At 38.7% G+C, this 27330-nt stretch overlaps 4 protein-coding genes across 4 annotated transcripts in view; all 4 read right to left on the bottom strand.

The window, feature by feature from the left end:
• LOC306997057 (uncharacterized protein) overlaps positions 1-12258 on the bottom strand; it is a 33135-nt gene extending 20877 nt beyond the window's left edge. The window contains exon 1 of the mRNA XM_079610106.1: positions 11860-12258. Coding sequence (XP_079466232.1) covers positions 11860-11944 — 85 coding nt within the window. The 5' untranslated portion in view covers positions 11945-12258. The remainder of the gene's footprint in view (positions 1-11859) is intronic.
• LOC306997061 (uncharacterized protein) overlaps positions 1-17162 on the bottom strand; it is a 58562-nt gene extending 41400 nt beyond the window's left edge. Inside the window, exons 1-2 of the mRNA XM_079610118.1 lie at positions 17046-17162; positions 3928-4126 (exon numbers count right to left, since the gene is read on the bottom strand). The gene's annotated coding sequence lies outside the window, so the exon portion shown is untranslated. The remainder of the gene's footprint in view (positions 1-3927; positions 4127-17045) is intronic.
• The window catches only part of LOC306997074 (uncharacterized protein), a 268793-nt gene that overhangs the window by 77058 nt on the left and 164405 nt on the right, over positions 1-27330 (bottom strand). The window lies entirely within an intron of this gene.
• Positions 19354-26813, bottom strand: LOC306997063 (uncharacterized protein). The gene is made up of 3 exons (XM_079610120.1): positions 26663-26813; positions 22061-22309; positions 19354-21788 (listed from the first exon to the last, which is right to left on the bottom strand). Exons 2-3 carry the CDS (start codon positions 22143-22145, stop codon positions 20785-20787), a joined length of 1089 nt encoding a protein of 362 aa, XP_079466246.1. The 5' UTR covers positions 22146-22309; positions 26663-26813; the 3' UTR covers positions 19354-20784.

Genomic DNA, 27330 nt, shown 5'->3' with positions numbered 1-27330 from the left:
CTTTGTCGCTGCAAATCGCCAGTGGCTTGCGGTGAGGTCGCTAGTGGCCGTTCCCGCTACTGGTTGCCTAGTAATGTTTGTGAGTGACATTCACGGATGTTTCTCCATGTTGTAGACAACAAATCCGTTTTCTTGCCATTACAAACAAACATTTTGGAAGGAAAATTCGAAATATAAATGGAATCAGTATAACATGCATAATATTAAAGATGAACGAGAAACTGTGAGTGCTTTTTCCCATCGCGGCTATCTAATTGCAACAAAGGGGCAAATACCGGTCTACCGGTATATGGGTTCACGAAACCAATCAGGCTCTGAGTCAGTACTGTGAACACCACTGTATGTACACGGAGATATATCACAACTTATAGGACAGTTTCTGACTGCTAAATTTAGCTTCTCGTTCAACTTGCCTCTGTCAGAGAGTGACGGATGATCACGCGCGCTCCACTGACTTCACTCCTACAATGCTCTCCCTGATGCGATACTGTAGTAGACAGTTGCATAGTTATAATTTTGTCCCTGATAGATATTATCAATCTTATAAGTAAAGAAAGTCATTACTGCTGTGTTGCTTGGAAACTTCTGGGTTTGAAGCTTTCTTTTTCGTTAGTTTAGCCACTGCTTCAAAAAAATACCTAGGATTATGTTTATTTTCTTCTAATAGGGTTGAAAAATAAGCAGATCTAGCAGCTTTTAAAGCCTCTCTGTAAGCAATCGAGCTCTCCTTCCATTTTTCTGGCTGCTCTCTTAAGGGCCTGAGTGTGCTCAATGTACCATGGCTTTGGACTATTTTCTTTAATCTTCTTTAAGCGCAACGGAGCAACTGTGTCTAAAGTGCTGGAAAAGAGAGAGTTAAAAGTTTCTGTTGCAATATCAAGTTCCTCTAAGCTATCCGGGATGCTGAGATGATGAAACTGATTAAGAAGATTATTGATAAAGCAATCTTTAGTGGCAGAAGTGATCGGTCTAACATATTTATAACAAGGAGTCGGCTTTGCAGCCTTGGCTAAATGTAATTTACATGAGACTAGATAATGATCCGAGATGTCAGCTCCACAGTATTACCACTTTCTGTAGAACTCAGTGGCTCCGGTGCTGCTGCCCTCAATCATTATTCAATTAATATTATTATATACTTATATATATTATGTACAACAGGTTTTATCAAGGCAATTTTTTGTTTATTTCCTATAACTGCATGTACTATCAGAACACAATATAAACAAGTCTTTCTACTTATCTTGGCATTTCACCAAATTCACAGTCAAACTAGATAATGTTCTTTTGGGAGCAACTCCATATTTTTTTCATCTCACCTTTACTTGACAATATTTGACATGAAAATTAAATGTTGCTCACTTTGACGACTTATGATTTTTCTTCACGTGACTGAGAAAACTACATGAATGTCTAAAACTCTCTCCACATTGAGTACAGTGGTACGGCTTCTCTCCAGTATGAAGTCGCTCATGTGATTTCAGAGATGCAGACTGAGCGAAACTCTTGTCACAATATGAGCACTTGTAAGGTTTTTCTCCAGTATGAATTCTTTGGTGCCGTTTCAGTTCAGCATCTCTAGTAAAGCTCTTCCCACAGTCAAAGCACACATGATCTCTCACTTCATTATGTACTTTCTGGTGCACTTTCAAACTGTTTAGTCTTGAAAAACTCTTTCCACAGACAGAACACACATGAGTTAATGATGAATTAAAACCTTTACCACACTGATCACAGTTAAATGGTTTTTCTCCGGAATTAATGAGCAGATCATTCCTTAGAGTTGATGCTTGAGAAAAATCTTCTCACACTGAGTACAGTAGTACGGCTTCTCTCCAGTATGAACTCGCTCGTGTGTTTTCAGAGATCCAGACCGAGTGAAACTCTTGTCACAATATGAGCACTTGTAAGGTTTTTCTCCAGTATGAATTCTTTGGTGCTTTTTCAGATAGCCAGATGTAGTAAAGCTCTTCCCACAGTCACAACACACATGATCTCTCACTTCAGTGTGTGTTTTCTGGTGCACTTTACAACTCTCCAGTCTTGAATATCTCTTTCCACAGAGAGAACGCACATAAGGCTTCTCGTCTGAATGAAATAACAGGTGTTCTTTTAGATCTGATGGTGAATTAAAACCTTTACCACACTGATCACAGTTAAATGGCTTTTCTCCAGTGTGAACCTGCATATGAATACTGAGACCTGATGCTTGAGAAAAACTCTTTCCACATTGAAAGCATGGGTACGGTTTCTCTCCAGTGTGAATTCTCATGTGTGTGTTAAGGTTTACTTTCTGACAGAAACTCTTTCCACACCAAGTGCAGGTGTGCAGCTTTTTGGCTTTTGTTTCTTGAATTTTAAAGTCATGATGTTCCTCCTTAAATTCCTCCAGTTCTCTTCTTTCCTCTTTCACATCCATCCGATAATAATTTCCATCTAAAATAAACAAAATTAGAATCAGTTTAAGTGAACCCTGATTTAATAGCAGAAAGCAACAGAGATCAAGTGTCAGACCTTTGATGTGCCCAAGATTAGTTCTGTCATTCTCTTGTTAAAGGATAATTCCGGTATTTAGCACCTTGAGTCTATTTTCTAGTTTGTTTTGGATGAACAAGAGTGGTGGACACAGAAATGTTGACGATGGTTCCGGTCTCGACTTTTTGACTTTTAGAATCGCCTTTGACCGCTTCAGAGTGGCTGTCTACCGGCATGCACAAACATGTCCTTAAAACAACCCTTAACGTTCGTTTTCAAAACTGTGCAACTCAGAGTGGTTAGTGGTGTTCGTTGATGATTATAAACAAATATATCGGCGCAATGTATGATTTCAATCCGTGCTATTTGCTATAGTGGAACTATTTTTTCAGATACCTCACAACCGCGTATAAACTTGCGCTCGATATTTGAGTCTGAAGCGTTAGCACACTCCCGACCACTTGATGGCGATAACCACTTTGCCGTACAAGGATGCTGTACGGAACTCATGTCTAGCGGATAGACGGTAAAAAAAGGTCTCGCGGGACAGTCAAAGTCGAGTTCAACTTCAAACCCAAGGCCATAATCCATTTTTGATGTAAGGATTTTTTGTTTGTTTATTTCGCTACTCCGGAAGCACAGTTGCTCTGCTCACACTAGCCTTCTGAGAGACGGAGAACCGAGCGAAAAGACTACACAAAATAAAAATAAAAGGAACTAGGTAAAATAGGTAAAATCCCTAAAAAAAAGGAGTTGTCATCGGATTCCTTTCCATAACCCTGAACGACTAAAGTTGTGGCTTTCATTTTGGTTTATTTCGCTAACTTACTCCGGGTAATAACACAGTAACATTACGAATGCAGTTGCTCTGCTCACGCTAGCCTTCTGAGAGACGGAGAACCGAGCGAAAAGACCATAAAAGACTACAACCAAATGTAAACCGCCCCCTTTCCGTTTCCGGTAGCGCAGTAATATCAACGAGCAATGAGTCCTCCAAATAAAACACGACAGAAACTGGATTTCGCAACGCTAATTGTTTTGGAACGAACACCACTAACCACTCGGTGAGTTGCACAGTTTTGAAAATAAACGTTAAGGGTTGTTTTAAGGACATGTTTGTGCATGCCGGTAGACAGCCACTCTGAAGCGGTCAAAGGCGATTCTAAAATAGTCAAAAGGTCAAGACAGGAACCATCGTAAAATTTCTTTGTCCACCACTCTTGTTCATCCAAAACAAACTAGAAAATAGACTCAAGGTGCTAAATACCGGAATTATCCTTTAATATGATCAAAATGAGTTTGACAACTGTTATAGCCTACAAGATTATGACTAAAAGTACATAAAAGATGACGATAAAAATTATATAAGCATTTCTATAAAAATTTCCATTCATTTACTTTTTATTATTTCACAGCTACCAAAGCATTGAAGAATCAAGAATGGACACCAACCTATTTGTTCCTCAGTATCTTCATGTTTTATTCTGGATGGTTCTGGATCCCTCATGTCTTCAATCTCCTCTTTAATAAACTCCATCTTTAACAGTCACACAGATTTCAGCTGCTACTCCTGGAGTTTGTCCTTCTCTTGTAGGATGATGGGAATATTCCCAGTATTTATTGGTGAATTGTTGTGGGATGGACACCAGATCTGACAAATTCAAAGAGAAGTTACTGAATTACTTTACTTACATTTAAATGATGGTAAATGGTAAATGGACTGCATTTACATAGCGCTTTCACAGACCCAATGGCCACCAAAGCGCTTTACATTTTGCCTCACATTCACCCACTCATACACCGACGGCGGTGTCAGCCATGCACGGCGCCATCCAGCTCGTCAGGAGCAGCTGGGGTTAGGTGTCTTGCTCATGGACACCTCGACACTTGGTTAGGTGGAACCGGGGATTGAACCACCAACCTTCCAGTTTGTAGACAACCTACATGAACCACTGAGCCACTGCCACCCCCACAATGTTCAAACATGTCTGTTTACTGATAGAAATGTAGGGAATTTGGATGCAGTTACATAAAAAAAAAAAGGTTTGTTTAATGCTTGTCCAACGTCTGAGAGAATTAACAGGTCCATCATGTTAAACTGAGCTGCTGAAAAGCCTTTGTCTCCAATAGTTCCCTGTTTTCACCTCATGCACAGGGCTTGATCTGAGGGGGGGAGGCAGAAAAAAAAGACAAAACGCATCCCCTCTGTAAACCCCCCATTCCCATTAGATGAACATTGTTGTGTTTTGTTAAACTTTAACTAACAGTGAAGGACCAATCAGAACTCAATGTTGTAACGCGCTGCGCAATCACGCCAGAGAACTGATTCAAGCAATCTTTCGTCATTTTTCGCGCTTGTTCAAAATGGTCAGGAGAACGTTTCAAGTAGGGGTGTGCGATATCACGGTTTTTGATCGTGGACGATTAAAATGTCTCCACGATCTGCATTTGAAGAAATATCGTAGTATCGTGCATTCTGTCAGTTGCAGTTCTGGCGCCTCCGTCTCAACATACTGTACAGCGCGACGTATATTCACATCAAATGTTAACGCAGAGGAACGGGACACTGCAGTTCACTAAAGTTCATTATTTGCATGTGCTTTGAAGCCTTACCGGTTAAACACGTCATTCGCTGCTGATGCGCTGTTCTAACGTGCACTTTTCTGAGCGCAAATACCCGACGTGCACATGCACTAAAAGCCTGTCTAACAGCGTCTGTTTACTGGAGTAAGTTATCTTTCGAGTCTTATTGCGCGCTAACACTGTCAAATACACACAAGGTTTACATAAACAAAGTTGGTTATGTCTAAAGTGAAAGTAAACAGAGAAAAATGTGTGTATATTAGACGCGTTGCATGCTGGTTGTAACAACAATCAGTCTCAAATGAGTCTCTGGGAATATTAGTTCAAATGGACTGGATATTCATGAGTCTATGAATATGATTTGCTTGTTATCTTAAAATATTAACCTTCCCAAAAAGGGAATATTTAATCATGTACACGTAACCTTTATCAATTTAGTTTAGTTATCTGGCATTTTTGTTTGTCCTTTTTGGTAGAGGTGTTAGTGAGGCCAGCAGGGGGCGCTCACCCTGTGGTCTGTGTGGGTCCTAACGCCCCAGTGTAGTGACGGGGACACTATACTGTCAAAAAGAGCGCCGTCCTTCGGATGAGACGTTAAACCGAGGTCCTGACTCTCTGTGGTCATTAAAAATCCCAGGATGTCTTTCGAAAAAAAGAGTAGGGGTGTAACCCCGGCATCCTGGCCAAATTTGCCCCTTGGCCTCCTAATCATCCCCATATACTGATTGGCTTCATCACTGTCTCCTCTCCACCAGTAAGCTGGTGTGTGGTGGGCGTTCTGGCGCAATATGGCTGCCGTCGCATCATCCAAGTGGATGCTGCACATTAGTGGTGGTTGAGGAGATTCCCCCCTTCTATGTAAAGCGCTTTGAGGTCTCAGATAAAGCGCTATATAAATGTAACAAATTAATTTGTCCGGCAAACTAAAATTCAGATTTCCTTATCCTACATCAATAAACGTACTTCCTAGGAAAATTAACTCTCTGATCCGGACAATTAATAGTTCCTATGTTTGTACAGTTTGTATTACTTAAATAATACACAATAAAGCTTAGGTAACGTTAGATCTTGCGCTTCATTGTGTAGTAAATGAGATGCTATAGACAATGTTGTCCAGTAGAGGGCGGCATGGGTTTGCATAAGTTACCTTTCTCTGTATGCACAGAAGTAGAGTGGTGGAGTGTCAGTCTGTGTCATCTGCTGAGACGGTGTCGAGAGGCACGTTGTCCGCGCTGCACCTGTTAATAAAGATCCCATAAAGTTATCTCCATGTCTCCACATTTATGATGCACCAACGGATATTACAATTGACTTTTGAATTTGTGAGCAAATAACAGATTCAATCTTCAATGCAATTATTGGATTTTAATAAACTTAAAAACTACAATTTCACACGGAGTAAATATGCATATATATTATGCATATATATAGTAAAACAAAACACATAAGGTACCAACGAAATAAATCAAATTAACGAATAATTTGAGGGGAGAGAGAAAGAGAGAAAGAATGAGAGGAGTGAGCGAGTGAGAGAGAAAGAGAGTGTGTGTGAGAGAGAGAGAGATAGAGTGACAATTTTCAATTCAGTTTACTTTCCAAAGAGACCCCAAGTATGTATTAAAATATTCACAGGAATATTCTAGACCACCTTTAAACAGCAGTTTCAATCGTGAGATAAAATACTTACTTTCGATCTGGCTCTCAGAGGTGTGTGTGCTGATTTCAAATTGTCCTGCAGTTTCCCGGAGTTCCTTCCTGACGCAGGTGTTGCGCAATTTCGGCCACTCACACGAATGTAACGCTTTACCGAAAGGTGACTGAACTCAGACGGAAATAAAGAAAAGCCTAAGATGAAAACGAAGTTTTCAGAAAATAAAACGAAGAAGCTCCTTGGCGGAGTTTTCTCGTGAAGATGAGTAGATTCTTCTGTGGCGGAGTGCAAAGAATAACGGCAGAGGCTTGGCTTTAAGGGCCAGCTGGGTTACACCTATTTTTCGTGGCTGGGCCAATCGTTGTTCAGAAACGGAGGCAGGAAAGACGTTCTTTGTTTGAATCGTCCAATCCTCCTTACATAATTTATAGGTATGTCAAAATTGAGCATTTATTCTCAGAAAGATGGTATTTCTGAAATAATGCGTCTTTTTGTGATTTGTCGTCAAGATTCGACGCCGTCGGGTTTTTACAATTCTACAGACACCACAAACTACAATTTTGCGAGTCAGGAACACAGACACATAAGATTGTTTGTACTTCTGGAAGTATAGAGTTTGGTTTTCATCCTGCACACCTCAGAGCTACATGTACATACATTTAACCACAAAAGCGATACATTTCATACATTTAAAAGGCAGTTTTCAGTGAGAAAAGTCCGTGAATTAGCTCGTGTGTGTGTGTGTGTGTGTGTGTGTGTGTGTCTTGGTATGTGTGTGTACGCACAGACATTCCTGTTGCGCTGTGTTCCCTCCACCCCTTGGGTGAGGAGAGCGTTCGGCGGGGCTTTGAAGCTCGGTTATCAAGATCTGGGGGTGTCTGTCTTGTGTTGCGTGGTCCTTCACGAGTTGTAAAGATGTCAAGACTCAAGAGACACACACGGACTCCAGCCACGGCGGTAATTTAGGTTATTTGAGTCTTGTTTTACATATCTGAGTCAAAGGGGGTGGCAGCACAAAGGAATGTGGAATTTTGCAAAGAGAAATAGAATCATGATTCTGGCCCATTCGTGGTCTTAAAGCGACAGTAGCCCAATAGCAAACATGCTGCCGCTTGTCCTTAAAGGGATAGTTACCCAAACATTTAAATTCAGTCATTATTTACTCACTTTAATGTTGTTCTAAACCTGTATTAATTTATTTCTTGTGCTGAACACAAAAGAAGATATTTGGAAGAATGTGGGTAACCAAACAGTTGCTGGTCCCTCATTGACTTCCATAGTAGGGGGAAAAAACACTAGGGTACATCAACTGTTTGGCTACACACATTCTTCCAAATAACTTTTATTATCAACAGAAGATTTAAAAAAAACTTGAGAGAGTAAATGATGACAATTGAACTTTGGGTGGAACTATCCCTTTAATGTTAATAAAACAACAAAACACAAAGAGGAAATCACCCACTGCTCTTGACTGAGAACTTTAATCGTGAAGTCTATGTTGTGTTTTATTTTCATTTAATTACTTTCTTCAATGCTGTTAAATACACTAACTGTAGCTGAAAAAACAAAGCACTGTTTATTTCATTTGTATATTAAGTTGTGTATGTGTATCTTTGTAATTATTTTTGTTATTAAAATTAAGAACAAAATTTTTTATCTTCGCCACTTTAGCCTAAATGTTTTGTTTTGTTTTTTTATATTTGGTTACCTTGTAAGGCTTTGTTTTTAAAATAGGGACATTAGTTTGTCTGTAATGCTCAGTCACTTGCAAAATAGTAAAACCAAGATGAAAAAGAATCGTGATAAAATCGAGAATCGTGATTTTCCTGGGGAAAAAAACGTGATATTATATTTTTGCCATATAGTTGGCCAACTAATCAAGAATACTTAATTAGTTGATAGAAGTAATTATAAATTAATGTGCACATATAATTTTGAAAGAACAAATTGGTTTTTGCTAAGAATGAACTTAAAAAAAAATACACAGTGTAGCTTTAACAACAGAATCAGCACAATCGATCGGCGACTGTTGTAAAATGCAGTCTAGCTACTGTTGCTAAATTGCGGGACGCGTTTAGTAATAAAAAGAGCTATTAAAAGCACAAAAATCTGCGCAAGAGATGCTATTCGCAAGGCGGCGCGCGCTCCAAAACAGACAGAGACAAGCAGATTATACTGTGGGTTTCATGTGCGATCAAATGTACACGAAAATATTCACTAAAAACAGTTTATGTCTTAAATGGAGGTAGTTATGGAAATAGTTGGGAGAAAATATTGAGCCTATTAGATCTGCACTCGGTCTTAAAGAGGCCGCAGTGTAATAAACATGCTGACGATAGCGCCATTACTGCGAATCAAACAACAAAAGGCAAAGAGAAAATCACTCACAGCTTTTGAATGAATAACTTCAGCTTTAATAAGCATTAATCTATCTATGATAAATTATGCAGTGTTATATTTTACATTTGATTACTTTTTAGACCATACCTGAACAGAAATATAGAACTTCCTGAAATTAAAGCACTGTGTAGGCCTATATATATATATAATGTGCATCTTTGTTTAATATATATATATATATATATATATCGTCACTGTCCGATGAAAAGTGTCCATTTTATCCAAAGTATGTCCAAAGTATGTGCTAAAGTATTAGAGTCCAAAGTATGTCCATTTTGCCGATTTTTAGATTTTTCGACGGATAGAATGTCCAGGTTAATTTCCGTATACAGTATGCTTCACATATCTAAATGACCAATGAAAAGTTGAAAAGTGTGAAAAGTTTTCAACCAATGAAAAATCATGTCATCTGACTTTCACGTATATATCCATTTGGTGTCAAAGCTGTCAATCATAGCGTGTATCTTTATATTTGATTAATTGTTCTTCAGCTGCTCATTCAGAGAGTCTGCATCAGGAATACTGGTCCCATAAGAAACAATTCTGTCCGCAAGATTCTTCAAGGCCCCACCTACTCCATCTGGTGTACCTTTGCCATGTGATGCCTCAGTATAGTTCCAGGTCACCCATTGAGATCCATGCATAAAGGGCACAGTGGAGGCTAGATAGAAAGATGTTTTGCTTCTATACTGGGAAGTTGGGCCATCCGAAATGAAATGTAGGTTGTGGGCTTCAGGATACTTTCCTTGTATCGGGGGAGCGTGCACCTGAGACCCGCAGTGATGGAGTGATTGACAGCTGCTGTCAGACTCGCCAAAGGTACGTTCACACTATAAACGACTTTGACGCTGCAGGTCGCCAGTGGCTGGCGGTTAGGTCGCTAGTGGGTAGGGCTGGGCGATAAATCGATTTTATCGCTTAACTCGAATGTGTAGTGTACATCGATGTTTTTGAATGAAAATCGGTTTTCTCTATAATATCCACCGACGCTCCCGTAGTTCCGAACGTGCTCAGCGCGTTTGCCATAGAGCTACATAAACAACATGGCAAATGAACAAGACCGCGGCTGCACAAGCACACCCGCCAAAAACATATATACAAACTGAATCTGCAGGGCTGCCAACTCTCACGCATTCACCGTGAGACTCAAGGCAAGTTCACACTGCAAGGTTTTTAAAACGTCGGGCTGAACTGTGCGGTTATTTTATAACCGCACAGGACTGTGCGGACTGATTCCATTTATATCAGAGTGAACCTGCATATGAACACGGAGACCTGATGCTTGAGAAAAACTCTTTCCACATTGAAAGCAAGGGTACGGTTTCTCTCCAGTGTGAATTCTCATGTGTGTGTTAAGGTGTACTTTTTGACAGAAACTCTTTCCACACCGAGTGCAGGTGTGCAGCTTTTTTGCTTTTGTTTCTTGAATTTTAAAGTCATGATGTTCCTCCTTAAATTCCTCCAGTTCTTGTCTTTCCTCTTTCACATCCATCCGATAATAATTTCCATCTAAAATAAACATAAAATTAGAATCAGTTTAAGTGAACCCTGATTTAATAGCAGAAAGCAACAGAGATCAAGTGTCAGACCTTTGATGTGCCAAAGATTAGTTCTGTCATTCTATTGTTAAAGGATAATGCCGGTATATAACACTTTGAGTCTATTTTCTAGTTTGTTTTGGATGAACTAGAGGTGGACACAGAAATTTTGACGATGGTTCCGGTCTCGACTTTTTGACTCTTTTAGAATCGCCTTTGACCGCTTCAGAGTGGCTGTCTACCGGCATGCACAAACATGTCCTTAAAACAACCCTTAACGTTCGTTTTCAAAACTGTGCAACTCACCGAGCGGTTAGTGGTGTTCGTTGATGTTCCAAAACAAGTAGCGTTGCGAAATACAGTTTCTGTCGTGTTTTATTTGGAGGACTCATTGCTCGTTGATATTACTGCGCTACCGGAAATGGAAAGGAGGCCGTTTACATTTGGTTTAGTCTTTTCGCTCGGTTCTCCGTCTCTCAGAAGGCTAGCGTGAGCAGAGCAACTGTGTTCCCGGAGTTAGCGAAGTTAGCGAAATAAACAAACAAAAAATCCTAACATCACAAATGGATTATGGCCTTGGGTTTGAAGTTGAACTCGACTTTGACTGTCCTGCGAGACCTTTTTTTTACCGTCTATCCGCTAGACATGAGTTCCGTACAGCATCCTTGTACGGCAAAGTGGTTATCGCCATCAAGTGGTCGGGAGTGTGCTAACGCTTCAGAATCAAATATCGAGCGCAAGTTTATACGCGGTTGTGAGGTATCTGAAAAAAATAGTTCCACCATAGCAAATAACACGGATTGAAATCATACGTTGCGCCGATATATTCGTTTATAATCATCAACGAACACCACTAACCACTCGGTGAGTTGCACAGTTTTGAAAACGAACGTTAAGGGTTGTTTTAAGGACATGTTTGTGCATGCCGGTAGACAGCCACTCTAAGCGGTCAAAGTCCAGACCGGACCCATCGTCAAAATGTCTGTCCACCACTCTTGTTCATCCAAAACAAACTAGAAAATAGACTCAAAGTGTTAAATACCGGAATTATCCTTTAATATGATCAAAATGAGTTTGACAACTGTTATAGCCTACAAGATTATGACTAAAAGCATAAAAATGATACAAGCATTTCTATAAAAATTTCCATTCATTTACTTTATATTAATTCACAGCTACCAAAGCAATGAAGAATCAAGAATGGACACCAACCTATTTGTTCCTCAGTCTCTTCATGTTTTATTCTGGATGGTTCTGGATCACTCATGTCTTCAATCTCCTCTTTAATAAACTCCATCTTTAACAGTCACACAGATTTCAGCTGCTACTCCTGGAGTTTGTCCTTCTCTTGTAAGATGATGGGAATATTCACAGTATTTATTGGTGAATTGTTGTGGGATGGACACCAGATCTGTCAAATTCAAAGAGAAGTTACTGAATTACTTTACTTACATTTAAATTAATTGAACATGTCTGTTTTCTCATAGAAATGTAGGGAATTTGGATGCAGTTGCATTTAAAAAAGGTTTGTCCAACATCTGAGAGAATTAACAGGACCATCATGTTAAACTGAGCTGCTGAAAAGCCTCTTTGTCTCCAATAGTTCCCTGTTTTCACCTCATGCACAGGGCTTGATCTGAGGGGGAGGCAGAAAAAAAAGACAAAAAGCATCCCCTCTGTAAAACCACCATTCCCATTAGATTAACATGGTTGTGTTTTATGTTAAACTTAACACGTATAACTAACAGTGAAGGACCAATCAGAACTCAATATTGTAACGCGCTGCGCAGTCACGCCAGAGAACTGATTCAAGCAATCTATCGTCATTTTTCGCGCTTGTTCAAAATGGTCAGGAGAACGTTTCAAGTAGGGGTGTGCGATATCACGGTTTTTGATTGTGGACGATTAAAATGTCTCCACGATCTGCATTTGAAGAAATATCGTAGTATCATGCATTCTGTCAGTTGCAGTTCTGGCGCCTCCATCTCAACATACTGTACAGCGCGACGTATATTCACATCAAATGTTAACGCAGAGGAACGGGACACTGCGGTTCACAAAAGTTCATTATTTGCATGTGCTTTAAAGCCTTACTGGTTAAACATGTAATTCACGTGCCGATGCGCTGTTCTAACGTGCACTTTTCTGAGCGCAAATACCCAACATGCACATGCACTAAAAGCCTGTCTAACAGCGTCTGTTTACTGGAGTAAGTTATCTTTCGAGTCTTATTGCGCGCTAACACTGTCAAATACACACAACGTTTACATAAAGTTGGTTATGTTTAAAGTGAAAGTTGGTTATGTTTAAAGTGAAAGTAAACAGAGAAAAATGCGTGTATATTAGACGCGTTACATGCTGGTCTTAAAGCGACAGTAGCCCAATAGCAAACATGCTGCCGCTTGTCTTTAAAGGGATCGTTCACCCAAACATTTAAATTCTGTCATTATTTACTCACTCTAATGTTGTTCTAAACCTGTATTAATTTCTTTCTTGTGCGGAACACAAAAGATAATATTTGGAAGAATGTGGGTAACCAAACAGTTGCTGGTCCCCATTGACTTCCATAGTAGGGAAAAAAATATAGCCTACTATGGAAGTCACTAGAGTACATCAACTGTTTGGTTACCCACATTCTTCCAAATAACTTTTATTTTCAAGAAAGAAACATTCAAGTTTAAAACAACTTTAGAGAGTAAATTATGACAATTTAAATTTTTGGGAGAACTATCCCTTTAATGTTAGTAAAACAACAAAACACAAAGAGGAAATCACTCACTGCTCTTGATTGAGAACTTTAATAAGAATCAATGTATAATTTATACTTTAACGACAGAATCAGCACGATCGGTGATTGTTGTAAAATGCAGTCTAGCTACTGTTGCTAAATTGCGGGACGCGTTTAATAATAAAAAAAGCTATTAAAAGCACAAAATTCTGCGCAACAGATGCTGTTCGCAAGGCGGCGCGCGCTCCGAAACAGACAGAGACAAGCAGATTATACTGTGGGTTTCACGTGCGCGTCTAAACGATCAAATGTACACGAAAATATTCACTAAAAACAGTTTATGTCTTAAATGGAGGTAGTTATGGAAATAGTTGGGAGAAAATATTGAGCCTATAAGATCTGCACTCGGTCTTAAAGGGGCCGCAGTCTAATAAACATGCTGACGATTGCGCCATTACTGCGAATCAAACAACAAAAGGCAAAGAGAAAATCACTCACAGCTCTTGAATGATTAACTTTAGCTTTAATAAGCATTAATCTATCTATGATAAATTATGCAGTGTTATATTTTACATTTGACTCTGAGACCGAGGTAGAGCCTACCGAGCCTGAGTTAGAGACTCAAAATAGTTAGTTTGGCAGCTCAAGGTCAAGTGCACTTTGGTTAACACTTTATCTTGATAGACCACTTTAGATATTCTACTATAAGTAACTTTTCAACTACATGTCAAATAACTCTCATTAGAGTATTAGTAGACTGTAAGGTTATGGTTAGGTGTTAGCCTGGAACACACCAAGCCGACGGTCGGCCGGCGGGCAGTTTTTGTGCGTCGGCCGACTACGTTTTCTCACTTTTCACACCGTCGGCTGAAATTGGTCCTCGTCAGCTTTGTTTCGACCGATTCGATGTTGAATCGGCGTCTGTGAAAGAGGGAACTCTGATTGGCTGTCCAGCTTACTGAACGCGTCAGTGCACGATAATAATAGCAAAACAGCGAGCAAAGAAGTCAAAACGGTACAGATAGAAGGCTGTTCTAATGTTACGTCATCTTACCATGTTCCTTGGTGAATCTTTCAATATCAACATGAGCGGAGTGGAATAAAGAAAGCGTGTAGCAGGATTAATATTCAAAACGGTAAGCACGCATTGCTTTGTTTACGGTTTGTGCATCTGCAGCGTCGGTTTCCCTTTTTGAATGACGAATATATCTGCAGAAATAGACAGTTGTCACATTTACACGCAGGCGCAGAACGCGCATTCTAGCGGACAGTCGGCTGTAGTTCTCTCGGTGTGCTCAAGTGCAGCTTTTTACCCCGACGCGAGACCACAACACAGTCGGCTTTCATCAGCGCTAGTTCGTCTGCGTCGGCTTGGTGTGTTCCAGGCTTTAGGGTTCGGGTTAGGAGAACAAGTTGACTTGTAGTTACTTATAGTCAGTAGAATGTCTGTTGGGGGACCAACAAAATAAAGTGTTAGCAGATATTAAGCAGAAAGTCTACTACTCCTCTAATGACAGTTAGTTGACATGTAACTACTTGTAAGTAGTAAGACATGTAAGTTACTTATAGTTAGTAGAATGTCTAAAGTGGACTATCGAAATAAAGTGTTACCAGCACGTTAAACATTTTTTATATATATAAAAAACTATTTTAATTTTTATATACAGTATAATTGGGCTTCAAATAAAAAAAATATTTACCTACACATTATTCTTGTTTAAAATCATTTACATAATATGAATGTAGAGCGTGATAAAAAGGTGAAATTGTTAAAGGTGACGCGGTAAATAAATTAAAGGTGACGCGAGCCGAGGAAAAATTTGGGTGCACTCAAATAAAAAAAGTTAGGCGCACCAGTGCAACCAAGGCAAAAAGTTAGTCTGGAGCTCTGTGAGGAGACAATGGATTTCCAAATATAATGCCCTGATTCCACGTGATATGTGCGTATACACTGCAGATCCCTTACATGCGTTTTATTTAACTAAATACATCATAATCAGCTAAAACGCATGCGCAGGTCACTTAACTTCCTGAACAAGTGCGCATCCAAGTCTGTGTTGCTTTCATATTCACGCAAACCGTGGCACAGTTCAGGAGCAAGCAAACTCAGACCAACTCCACTAGGTAGTCTCGGGTTCGGTACCCCAGTGCGCACCCGGATCCGCATGACAGCGTTCACATTAGCGATTTATAATGCGATCCGTGCCCCGTTCCGAACTAAACTGCCAGTGTGAAAGCACCCTAAATTACCATTTTAACCAGTAGGTGCCCAGATAGCAAACAGACATTAAATCAACGTGGAAACGACGTTGACGTGACAGCGAAACAACACCGCTTTGCTCATCGAATTAACATTGAATCAACATCAGACACGCCATTGAACCGCATTTCAACGTTGAATCGATGTTTTATTTTCGACGTAATAACGTTCTGATATACCAACCAAATAGTGAACATTGATTCAACGTTGAAATTTGATCGATGATTGATACTGACCTTTACAACTAAAAATCAACGTTGAATCGATGTCTGCCAGCTATCTGGGTGGTTGCTGAGGAGCGTTATTTTATGCGATTTTTACTCCCTAATATCTATTTTTTTCGCTTGTTTTGCTTTTAAATAAACATTACGACATTATGAATGATAATAATTAAAGTTAATTTTATCTACACCTTAAATTAAGCTATGGTCGAAAAACCACGTTGTTTAATGATGTCACGCACCTGTTGGAGTAATAACTTCTTTTAATGAATCTGTTTGAGATTGAATTAATAGTATTAGGCATTTTGCTTTAAATTACGGGCATGGCATTTCTCATTTTGCTTTATTTCCACATTCAATCATGCGGTGCTTTTTTTATTTTTATTTTTATTGAGCAGTATCAATTTTCAAACTCAAATAGGGAACAATAATATGCATATGAAAATATCTCTATTAGTATCTGTGCACATACGCCTATGCTTACATAGGTTCATGTGTATAAATAAATAAATAGAACTGCATATTTAGTACAATAAACAAAAGCATAATTCAAACATTTAAGGGGGTTAAGAAGAAGAAGAAAAAGGTTTAAAAAGACGATCCTATGAGAAAGAGACTCATTCATGTTTTTAATACAGTTCACATAGGGACTGATTATCTTTGGATAAGTATTTTATGGATGCTAGATAACTTTTACATTCATTTTTTTTTAAAGTTGAGGGTTTACGGTTATTCCACTTGCTTTTATGAATATGATTTACCCAAAGAAATAATAACGTTTAACATCAATGCCATCTTTTCTGAGAGACCATCTAACTTACATAAATCAAAACCTGAAATACATTTAGTGAAGGAATATCAGTACCAATAATTATCCAGCTGTAAAGATCCTGCCAGAACTGCAATGTGACCACAGCTTCAAACTACAGGTCGAGAGCTGTCGTTCAAAACACACAACTTTGCGATGCTGTTTGCGAATGTTCGTTGTAACGATGATTTCGGGAAACACAGATTCGTTGAACTAACGTTACTCTGATAACGACGGAACTTGCGATCATAGTCGGCTAACGATGCTTTCGGGAAACGCACCCCTGCTTAGGGCACACCCATTTGGCCAACAGCGGCCCTAAACACACAAACTCGAGAAGCTGTTTAATGTTAAACTCTGTAATCTTGTAACATCTCTCACCTGCAGACTGGAGACATACGGCATCCGAAGAAAATCATTCACGATCGTTAACAGCGTCACTTTCAACCACAACTAATGAAATTTTCTCTCTCTCGCTTCTCTTTTCTGCGCATCCTCAGTGCGCAGAGTGTAATGTTTCTTAAAGGGGCCGCGCATTCTTAAAGTCCCCGGCCTGTAGTCAATCATTTTATCCCTTTAAAGGTGCACTTGGTAACTTTTTCAACTTAATAAATCCGTTTATAAATCATTTGGATGGTTAAATAATCTGTTCTGGTGAGAATGGTTACTTTCCCCGCTCCCCCCAGCGTTCCCAGGCGGAAAACCAGCCTTGCAACATTGGGACGTCCCAGATAGCAGACCGATGTCGATTCAACGTTGATTTTTAGTTGTAAAGGTTAGTATCAATCATCAATCAAATTTCAACGTTGAATCAACTGCTACGTTCAATCAGAACGTTATTACATCGAAAATAAAACATTGATTCAACATTGAAATGCGGTTGAATGGCGTGTCTGACGTTGATTCAACGTTAATTCGATGAGCAAAACGATGTTGTTTCAATGTCACGAGAAACGTCGTTTCCACATTGATTCGATGTCAGTTTGCTATCTGGGGTCCCGGGAAGTTGAAAATAGGAAGTCTCGTGAGAAGCGAGAAACACGAACTGCTTTACGGAATACAAAATGTACATGTCAATGTTAAATGATACTGTATATGATGTATTACCCACCTCGGTAGACATAGCTCCACACGATAAAGTCGGTGCGTCTGGGACTCATTTGTTCACCACACCGGCTCCGACCATAACAAAAGCACATGAGCAGCGGTAGAAAGGGGGAGGAGTGCGCGGGCGCGCCGCAAGTGACTTTACGACAGTGATGTGAAAAATATACGCACCGCAGCTGTAGGGGGAGCTCGGTGGCTAGTTACCGAGTGCTGCTTTAAACTCATCTCTGATCACCAAAATGACATATTTAAGCGTCTGCATGCCTTAAAACAGATTGAATGTAACTCCACATCCTTGTCTCATTTAGTATATGGTTCTATGAATATGAAAATTAGCCCCACCTCCACTCATCAGAGAAGGGGTGTCATTGAAGAGGGGAGGAGCATTTTAAAATTTTGATCAAATATTACGAAGCCAAAAAATTGTGTGTGTGGATTGACTTGCACGGATGAATTGCTCACCACAAAACTACCAATTTGCGCTAATAAAGATTTTGATTTCATGTGTACTTTAAGTAAATCACTTTTCATCACTGATATGGAGCGAATACATTATCGTCATTCTTATGATTCGACAGTCTAGTCACCTAAACTGCGTTAATCAAACCTTATCAATACCAACAAAAATCTATATTTTCATTGACAGACTTGTGTCTAAAATTAAAGTTACCCAATAATAACTTGTTTAAGGAGCTGTTACAAACAGCACTTTTGCTGGTTGCTTGATATTGTGATACATGTTTGTATTGATCCTACATCAAATTATTATTTAAAAAACTCATACATTTGTGCTCCAGCAGTAAAAAACTCTTTCCACAAATACATATTAGACTTCTCATCTGCATAAACCCCCAGGAGTTTTTCAGAATTGATTTTGAAGTAAAGTTTTTACCACACTGATCAAAAGATAAATGGTTTTGTTCATTAGATCGGTTTATTCTTGTACTATCAAAACAATAAGCTACAATAAGTAAATTATATGAATATATCTAATTCAAGAAAGATCAATGTTGCACACGACCCATCCTGACAGATTTTTCAAACTAACCAGTAGGAAAGAAACCGATTAATATTTACACTGCAATAATTATTTTCTGAAGCTTCAAACACTCTTTCACACTACCTCATTTAGTTTGGTTGAATCGCACAAGAGTTTGGGCAGGTGTGAATGCAGCGATCGCACTCGGGTGCGCACCAAAAGTGGATCAAACAAGCGTACACACTTTTAAACGAACTCTGGAGTGGTTTGTTTGTGGTGAGAACGTGATCTGACCTCAAACAAACCCAACTGCCAAAAGAACTGCGCAAGAACTCAATTACTCATTTTAACTCACCGGCCAATTTGGCTACTCATTTGTTTAAGTAAAAAGTTAACGGCCATTCATAACTTCTACTAGCCAAAAAAAAAAAAAAAAGAGCCAGCCTAACTACACCACAACTTAAAAATAAAATTTGGATTTTATACATTCGTTTCTTATTCAAACTAAGTCATCCAGCCATCTTCTCCCTTCCTCTTGTCATCAATTTGATTGATTGAAATCTTTATTTCGAACTATTAAAAAGAAAGAAAATACACATGAAATATACAAAGAAAATAATTATACAACAAAATAAACAAAACAATATTTCAACATAATACTTAACCCATCCTCATCACCAAAAATTAGTTTTAGGTGGACGGATCAATATAAAGAACATGGAAAAAAAGTAGGATGTTGGAAAATAGCAATGTGTCCTTCTGTTAACCAAACGTTTTTTAATCTTCGCTATTGCTTCAATGCAAATTAACAAGCGTGCCGTTATTTGTTGCGTAGTGATTGTGACCGTATTTTCCGGACTATAAGTCGCTCAGTAGTATAAGTCGCATCAGTCAAAAAATTCGTCATAAAGAGGAAAAAAAACATATATAAGTCGCACTGGACTATAAGTCGCATTTATTTCGAAATTTATTTCACAAAATCCAAGACCAAGAACAGACATTTAATCTGGAAAGGCAAGTTATTCAGCTGCACAACAGCACACAGAACAACAGGCTGAATAGGTGTCTGGCATGTTAAAGGAGAACTCATTTCATTTTTTTTGTAAATTTGGAGTGCTGTACAGTGAACAACGACAAAAATCGGTGTTGCCTACACCGTGTTATCCTCTTTTTAAAATGTGCACCCTGTTGACTTCAATGGGGCAAGTTTTAAACTTAACCAGTTCTTAGTCTAAAACATCCTTGATGTGTCATACAAGTGCCCAGCCATGTCAGATGATTCCTTCAGAGTGAACACGAGTGAATCTGACTGCAGGAGATGTGAAAGATATGAATAAAAATGATGTTATATCAGCCAGCGCAAAGTCCAAAGTAGTCGATTGTCGAGTTCACGCGCATAGGTTTAGTTACCTATGGTCACGCGCGTGAACTCGACAATCGACTATTTTGGACTTCGACCGAAAACACGTCACAGGTTTACATTTTCTGCGGGAAACACTACACAACAGCATAAAGAACATATACCTGGGAGGCTGAATAAGCTAAATTAACATAAGCCAGCGAGTCCAACAAGTTACCGGTCAGCAAGTTCACCAAGCTCCCGATCTCATTCCTCAACACTGAATCCACGGAGTTCTTCCTTGTGTCGCTTCTGAACAACTCCGCTAACTAGAGCGCCCTCTCGCGGCTGTAGACGGTAATATTTTCTCTTGGTTCATCTCAGTCAGTATGAATTAATTTTGATATACAAGTCGCACATGACTATAAGCCGCAGGACCAGAAAAACTATGAAAAAAGTGCGACTTATAGTCCGGAAAATACAGTAAGCAAAATATGAGCAGATTCTGCGCAATACGCTGTATTTAATATATCATGATGACTCACGAGTTGAGTATTTGCGCTTACTCTGCGCAGATTTGGCTTACACGAACTTCCCCAGCAAAGTGAGTAAACATAGTACCAGTGTTTACCAGTGCGTTACCCACCACAGGTTATTTTTACCCGCATTTGGTGAGTTGGCGGGTGTTAATTTTTTCAAACCTTGGACTTATGATATTTCTTCATGTGACTGAGAAAACTAATTGAATGTCTAAAACTCTCTCCACACTGAGTACAGTAGTACGGCTTCTCTCCAGTGTGAACTCGCTCGTGTGATTTCAGAGATCCAGACTGAGTGAAACTCTTGTCACAATATGAGCACTTGTAAGGTTTTTCTCCAGTATGAATTCTTTGGTGAAGTTTCAGTTGGCCAGATGTAGTAAAGCTCTTCCCACAGTCACAACACACATGATCTCTCACTTCATCGTGTATTTTCTGGTGCTGTTTAAAACCGTACAGCCGTGTAAAACTCTTTCCACAGAGAGAACACACATAAGGCTTCTCGTCTGAATGAACTATCAGGTGTCGGTTTAGATCTGATGATGAATTAAAACCTTTACCACACTGATCACATTTAAATGTTTTTTCTCCGGAATGAATATGCAGATGATAACTGAGACTTGATGCTTGAGAAAAGCTCTTCTCACACTGAGTACAGCGATACAGCTTCTCTCCGGTATGAACTCGCTCATGTTCTTTCAGGTTTCCAGACTGAGCGAAACTCTTCTCACAATATGAGCACTTGAAGGGTTTTTCTCCAGTATGAATTCTTTGGTGCAGTTTCAGATTGCCAGATGCAGCAAAGCTCTTCCCACAGTCACAACACACATGATCTCGCACTTCATTGTGTGTTTTCTGGTGCTGTTTAAAACTGTTCAGTCGTGGAAAACTCTTTCCACAGAAACACACATAAGGCCTCTCATCCGAATGAACTTTCAGGTGTGCTTTTAGATGTGATGGCAAAATAAACTCTTTACCACACTGATCACAGCTAAATGGCTTTTCTCCAGTGTGAATTCTCATGTGTGTCTTAAGGTATTTGCGGCTGAAACTCTTTCCACACTGTGAGCAGGAGTGCAGCTTTTTGGCTTTTGTTCCTTCAGTTTTGAAGTCACAGTGTTTCTTTACTTCGTTTAGTTCGTGTCTCACTTCCATTTGCTCTGAAATAAACATTATGTAGTCAGAATCAGTTCAAGGAGGATAAATGTGAAAATTCAAGTGAACATTTAACAGAAATCAAGACTTCAGATTTCTGTCTGAGTATAAAGTATCAGATCATTGATGTTCAAAGGTCAGTTCTGTCATGTTAATATGATTAAAACTTCTATATAAAAAGGTTGTGAATATTTATATGCATTTCTCTATCATTTATCATCCATATACTTTTTTATTAATTCACAGAATTATTTAAGAATCAAGAATGGACACCAACCTATTTGTTCCTCAGTATCTTCATGTTTTATTCTGGATGATTCTGGATCCCTCATGTCTTCAATCTCCTCTTTAATAAACTCCATCTTTAACAGTCACACAGATTTCAGCTGCTACTCCTGGAGTTTGTCCTTCTCTTGTAGGATGATGGGAATATTCCCAGTATTTATTGGTGAATTGTTGTGGGAGGGGCTTCACTGCAGATGTGAACTGTGATCACTGTGTGATACTGACGCCCACAGGACCAGATCTGGAAAAATCAAAGATAAATTACTGAATTTACACTGGATTACTTTAACAGCAAACACATGTGGTGCTTCATATATATTTAGTTCAAAATAGAGCATTTTGAGTTACATATTAATAGTGTATAAAACACTGTATAACCTGCGCTTATAAACACCACTTTATTAGGCATTACTGAGGAAAAATAAAAGAAGATACCATTTAAACTTTTCTGAAGACAGTCATTTCTCTTCAGATATACATTCAAATAAAAACTCCTCAGATCTGCACTAATCATGAATGGTCGATTTCAGTGTCAGAAAGAGAGTTTGCAGGTTTGGTTTCTGTACCCTTTAAAGGACAAGTTCAGTATTTTACACTTAAAGCCCTGTTTACAGATTGTTTCTGATGAAATAGAATGGTTAAGATTAAAATTTGGACACATGCTGCTGTCCCGAGAATTTTAGGTTTATTTCGCCAATTCAATGAAATGCCAATGGTTTGCTTGCAATTGGCAAAGGTGCATTATTATTCAAGTATAGTGTCTATTATTCAAGCTGTCATGGAAGAATCTACGGGTGTGAGACGTTTTGAAAAATAGATCCCCAGTTTTACAACTAATGGTAAAACACCTGTTGGAAAGCATCTTTTGCAGCGATTTTTGTGTGAGTTTCACGTCTTTGTAAACTAAAGTTTAATGCGTTTTATGAAGGATTGTTCCAGTGCACCTATACACCCATTCTAGAGGTTTTGGGGAAAGCGAAATAAACCTAAAATTCTCGGGACAGCAGCATGTGTCCAAATTTTAATCTTAACCGTTCTATTTCATCAGAAACTATCTGTAAACAGGACTTTAAGTGTAAAACACCGAACTTACCCTTTAATAGTATTTTTAGTCATGTACTTTAACCTAAAGGGTAAAACATTAAACACACATTGATAGGTGATTAACACATAAAGTGATGATCCTGTAGTTTGTCTGACACTAATGACGAGCTTGATGTGCCAATTTACAGAAGATCTCAGACATCACCATAATGAATGAGGTGAAAACAGGGACTATTGAATGAGATAAAGATGCTTTTCAGCAGCTCAGTTAAACGTGTTTGTTAGACTAGAAACCGGCTTTCCACCTCCGCCAGCAAGGAGGGGTTCGAGAGGGTCGAGGAGGCAGAGGTCGCAGAACTTATCCAGCAGAACCAACGCGCCGCTCCCCACACAACCTGAACAGACTGTGATTAACATCTCGGAAGTTAATATAAGTGAGGGTGAGACGGAAGTGGTAAGCAAAGGTTTATCTTTTTGCCCCACCAACGCTGTTAACCCATTCAAACTTAAGGGAGATCCTTTTAAAATTTATGATCACTTCAACTTAAGCATTTTTCTCCCTTAAACCTAGTGTAGCTAGGCCTACCACTGGTAACTCTTGGCAGGTTATCTCCACCGTTGAGAGCAAAGAGTTACCTACTAGAGAGAATACACCTTTCAGAAATAAATCTACTTTTGTTCCCTACTCTAATCTGAACCCTTTCATTTCTACATAGATCGTGTAGATCGAGAGATAGAATAGAAAAGAGATCAGATATTCTTATTCGCCCTGCTGATAAAGGTGGTTCGAGTCTTGTAATGAATACTGATAAATGGGTCAATGACGTGACGGGTCATTTTTTTTGTCCGAAGGCCTGAATTATAAGGAAGGTAGTACAACTTGATCTCTTCTATTGAATCCAAAAAGTTGTAATTATATTTTACTACATACAGTCATGGTCAGAATTAATGGCACCCCTGGTAAATATGATCAAAACTGGCTGTAAAAAAATATGTTTATTGTTTATCCTTTTGATCTTTCATTCAAAAAATTGCCAAAATTCTAACCTTTCATTGAAGCAAGAGAATTGAAAGTGGGGCTAAATCACATTATGAAATAAATGTTTTTCTCCAAAACACGTTGGCCATAATTATTGGCACCCTTTTATTAAATACTTTTTGCAACCTTCTTTTGTCAAGATATCAGCTCTGAGTTTTCTCCTATAATGCCTGATGAGTTTGGAGAACACCTGACAAGAGATCAGAGACCATTCCTCCATACAGAATCTCTCCAGATCCTGCAGATTCCCAGATCCATGTTGGTGCTTCTTCTCTTCAGTTCAGCCCACTCATTTTCTATAGGGTTCAGGCCAGGGACTGGGATGGCCATTGCAGATCTTGGTTTTGTGCTCAGTGACCCATTTTTGTTTTGATTTTGATATTTGTTTTTGGATCACTGTCCTGAAGATCCAAACATGGCTCGTTATAAGATTTCTAGCACAGTCTGTTAGGTTGCGATTTTTTATCTGTTGGTATTTGATCCAATCCATGATGCCATGTATCTGAACAAGATGTCCAGGACCTCTGCTGTATATTTAATGCTGTGGGCCTACTTTTCTGCCAGAGTATTTCATTTTACACATGGGGTACTTTTTTATCCCTGTGTGCACCAAACCCATCTTAAGTGTTTGCTGCCAAAAAAGCAATTTTTTGGGTTCCTCTGTCCATAGACGTTTTAAAAGTACCTGACACGACTGGAACTTCAAACGGGACGGGTTCTATGGTCAGATGAAACAAAAAAAAATTGCTTTTTTGGCAGCAAAGGGATGTGCAATTAATTGAATTTCGATTTTCGGCTCCCAACGATCACCAAAAAACTATTATTTTGCCATGTTCTGTTGTGCAAGAACACTCTTATTTTGTCTTGTGTTCTGAATGACACGCGCACATCCGCCCTCCCAAAGCCATAATCTCTCTCAGCTTGAATGTTTAAACTGATTAGACTTAAAAAAAAGTGAAAATTATCAACTTTAGTTACGATGCAATGCTGGCCCGATTGTGCAAGTGACAATTCCGTCATGTCCCGACTCCTAAACGCTAGAGTGTAGTTACGACGCTTGCCTTGTCCAACCCATTTTGAGAGCTAGAAGACGCAGCACCGCTGAACACTCACGTGGTTTGTGAAATTGCGTCTTGGAGAAAGTTTTAAAATGATTGATTTCATTTTATAATCTCTGTGGATTCATTTAGGCTACTCGTACAATCTACTTACTAAAGTGAATCAATGTTTGCGGGGGAATTTCACGCATTATAAGTGGTAGACCTGCGGGAATTATTAAATTATTATTTATTAAGTATTATCTGTTATATTATTTATTTTAATAGTTCAAAAAGTACAATAAATGTTCAAATGTCTATTTATTTATTTTAAATTGTTGAAAGATGTCTTTTTAATCAATGCAACACGTTCCCAAAGTCATCTGAAATAATCGTGTTACATAATCGTGATTTCAATACTGAACAAAATAATCGTTATTATGATTTTTTCCATAATCGAGCAGCCCGACTATATACAGGTGAAACTCTAAAAATTTGAATATCGTGCAAAAGTTCATTTATTTCAGTAATTCAACTTAAAAGGTAAACTAATATATTATATAGACTCATTATGCAAAGTGAGATATTTCAAGCCTTTATTTGTTATACTTTTGATGATTAGGGCTTACAGCTTATGAAAACCTTCACACAATATTCAAATTTTGAATTTAGGGTTTTCATAAGCTGTAAGCCCTAATCATGAGAAGCAACGGTCCTAGAACTGAGCCTTGCGGTACTCCATATAATGAATTTGTGATCGATATGACACCTTTTTGTTAACTGCAACAAATTAATGACGGTCAGATAATTATGTGATAAGTTTAAGTATAGTGATAAGCATCAGATAGGTATTTGAACCATGCCAATGCAACTGCAAACATAATTTTCGAGCCTATTCAAAAGAATGGTATGAACTATGTCAAAAGCAGCGCTTGGGTCCAGTAACACTATAGAGAGGTGCAACCATGATTGGATGACAAGAGTCATTTGTAGCTTTAATAACAGCAGTGAGGATACTGCCTAGTATTTATTTATTTCACATTATTACTTTACATTTAAATTAATTGAACATGTCTGTTTTCTGATAGAAATATAAAGAATTGGATGCAGTTACATATCAGTTGCATTTAAAACAATGTTTGTTTAATTCTTGTCGAGAGACAGAAAAAACAGGACCTTCATGTTAAACTGAGCCGCTGAAAGTTCCCTGTTTTTACCTCATTCATTATTGTAATGACTGAGATCTTATGTGAAGTGGCACATTAATCACATTTTATTGGTGTCAACAGGCTAAAACAAACAGAGTCTATGGAAAAACTCTCTACCAACATAGTATTACACTCAATTAATTTATTAATTAATAGGCTAATAAATCTGGACACACAACGCATTTCTTTACATTAGGCTAGACGTTAAACAAGTAAACACTGGAGCTGTTTAATGCTAAACTCTGTAATCTGGTAACATCTCTCACCTGCAGACTGGAAATATACGGCATCCGAAGAAAATATTCCACATTTGTCCTTCTTTCACGATCGTTAACAGCGTCACTTTCAGTCTCGACTGGTTAAAGTTTCAGCTGCTCGTCTATCTCGTGTCTCTCGCGCTTCTCTCTTTTGCGCATCCTCAGTGCGCAGAGTGTCATGTTTCTTAAAGGGGCCGCATATTCTTAAAGTCCCTGTAAAGTCAAAATTAAGTGTGTGTTCTGAGTTTGTGTTATTTACAGAAAAATAAAACTCCTTTTAAAAATGTCAAAAAAAATGCATATTATGACTAGGATTATTTACTATTAAACTAAATAAGCTAATAACATATTGTAATTATTAATTCATTATACGTCGTATATCGTCTTTTATTATCTGTCTACCAAGCTCTGCTAATGTATGAAATATAGATTATCCAAATTAAAAAACAATATCATACATACCGGCTTCTAGTCATGCCTGGGGTATTTGCTTATTCATCATTAGGTACCGACTGGACAGAACCACTGACAACTTTTTTCTCATTCAGCCATATATTAGGAGAGCCTCTTGCGCTTAAGGAGCTAACTTGAGCTCTGCACGACGCGGCGCATATTTACTGCGCATGATCTCACACTCCGTCGCTAGGGAAACAAAGACGCTAAAACGCAAACGCACA

This window comes from Phoxinus phoxinus, assembly GCF_949152265.1.
Source record: "Phoxinus phoxinus genome assembly, chromosome: 4".
NCBI classification, from domain to species: Eukaryota; Metazoa; Chordata; class Actinopteri; order Cypriniformes; family Leuciscidae; genus Phoxinus; species Phoxinus phoxinus.
The sequence above is the reverse complement of the archived record's forward strand: the minus strand, read 5'-3'. Positions and strand labels throughout refer to the sequence as shown.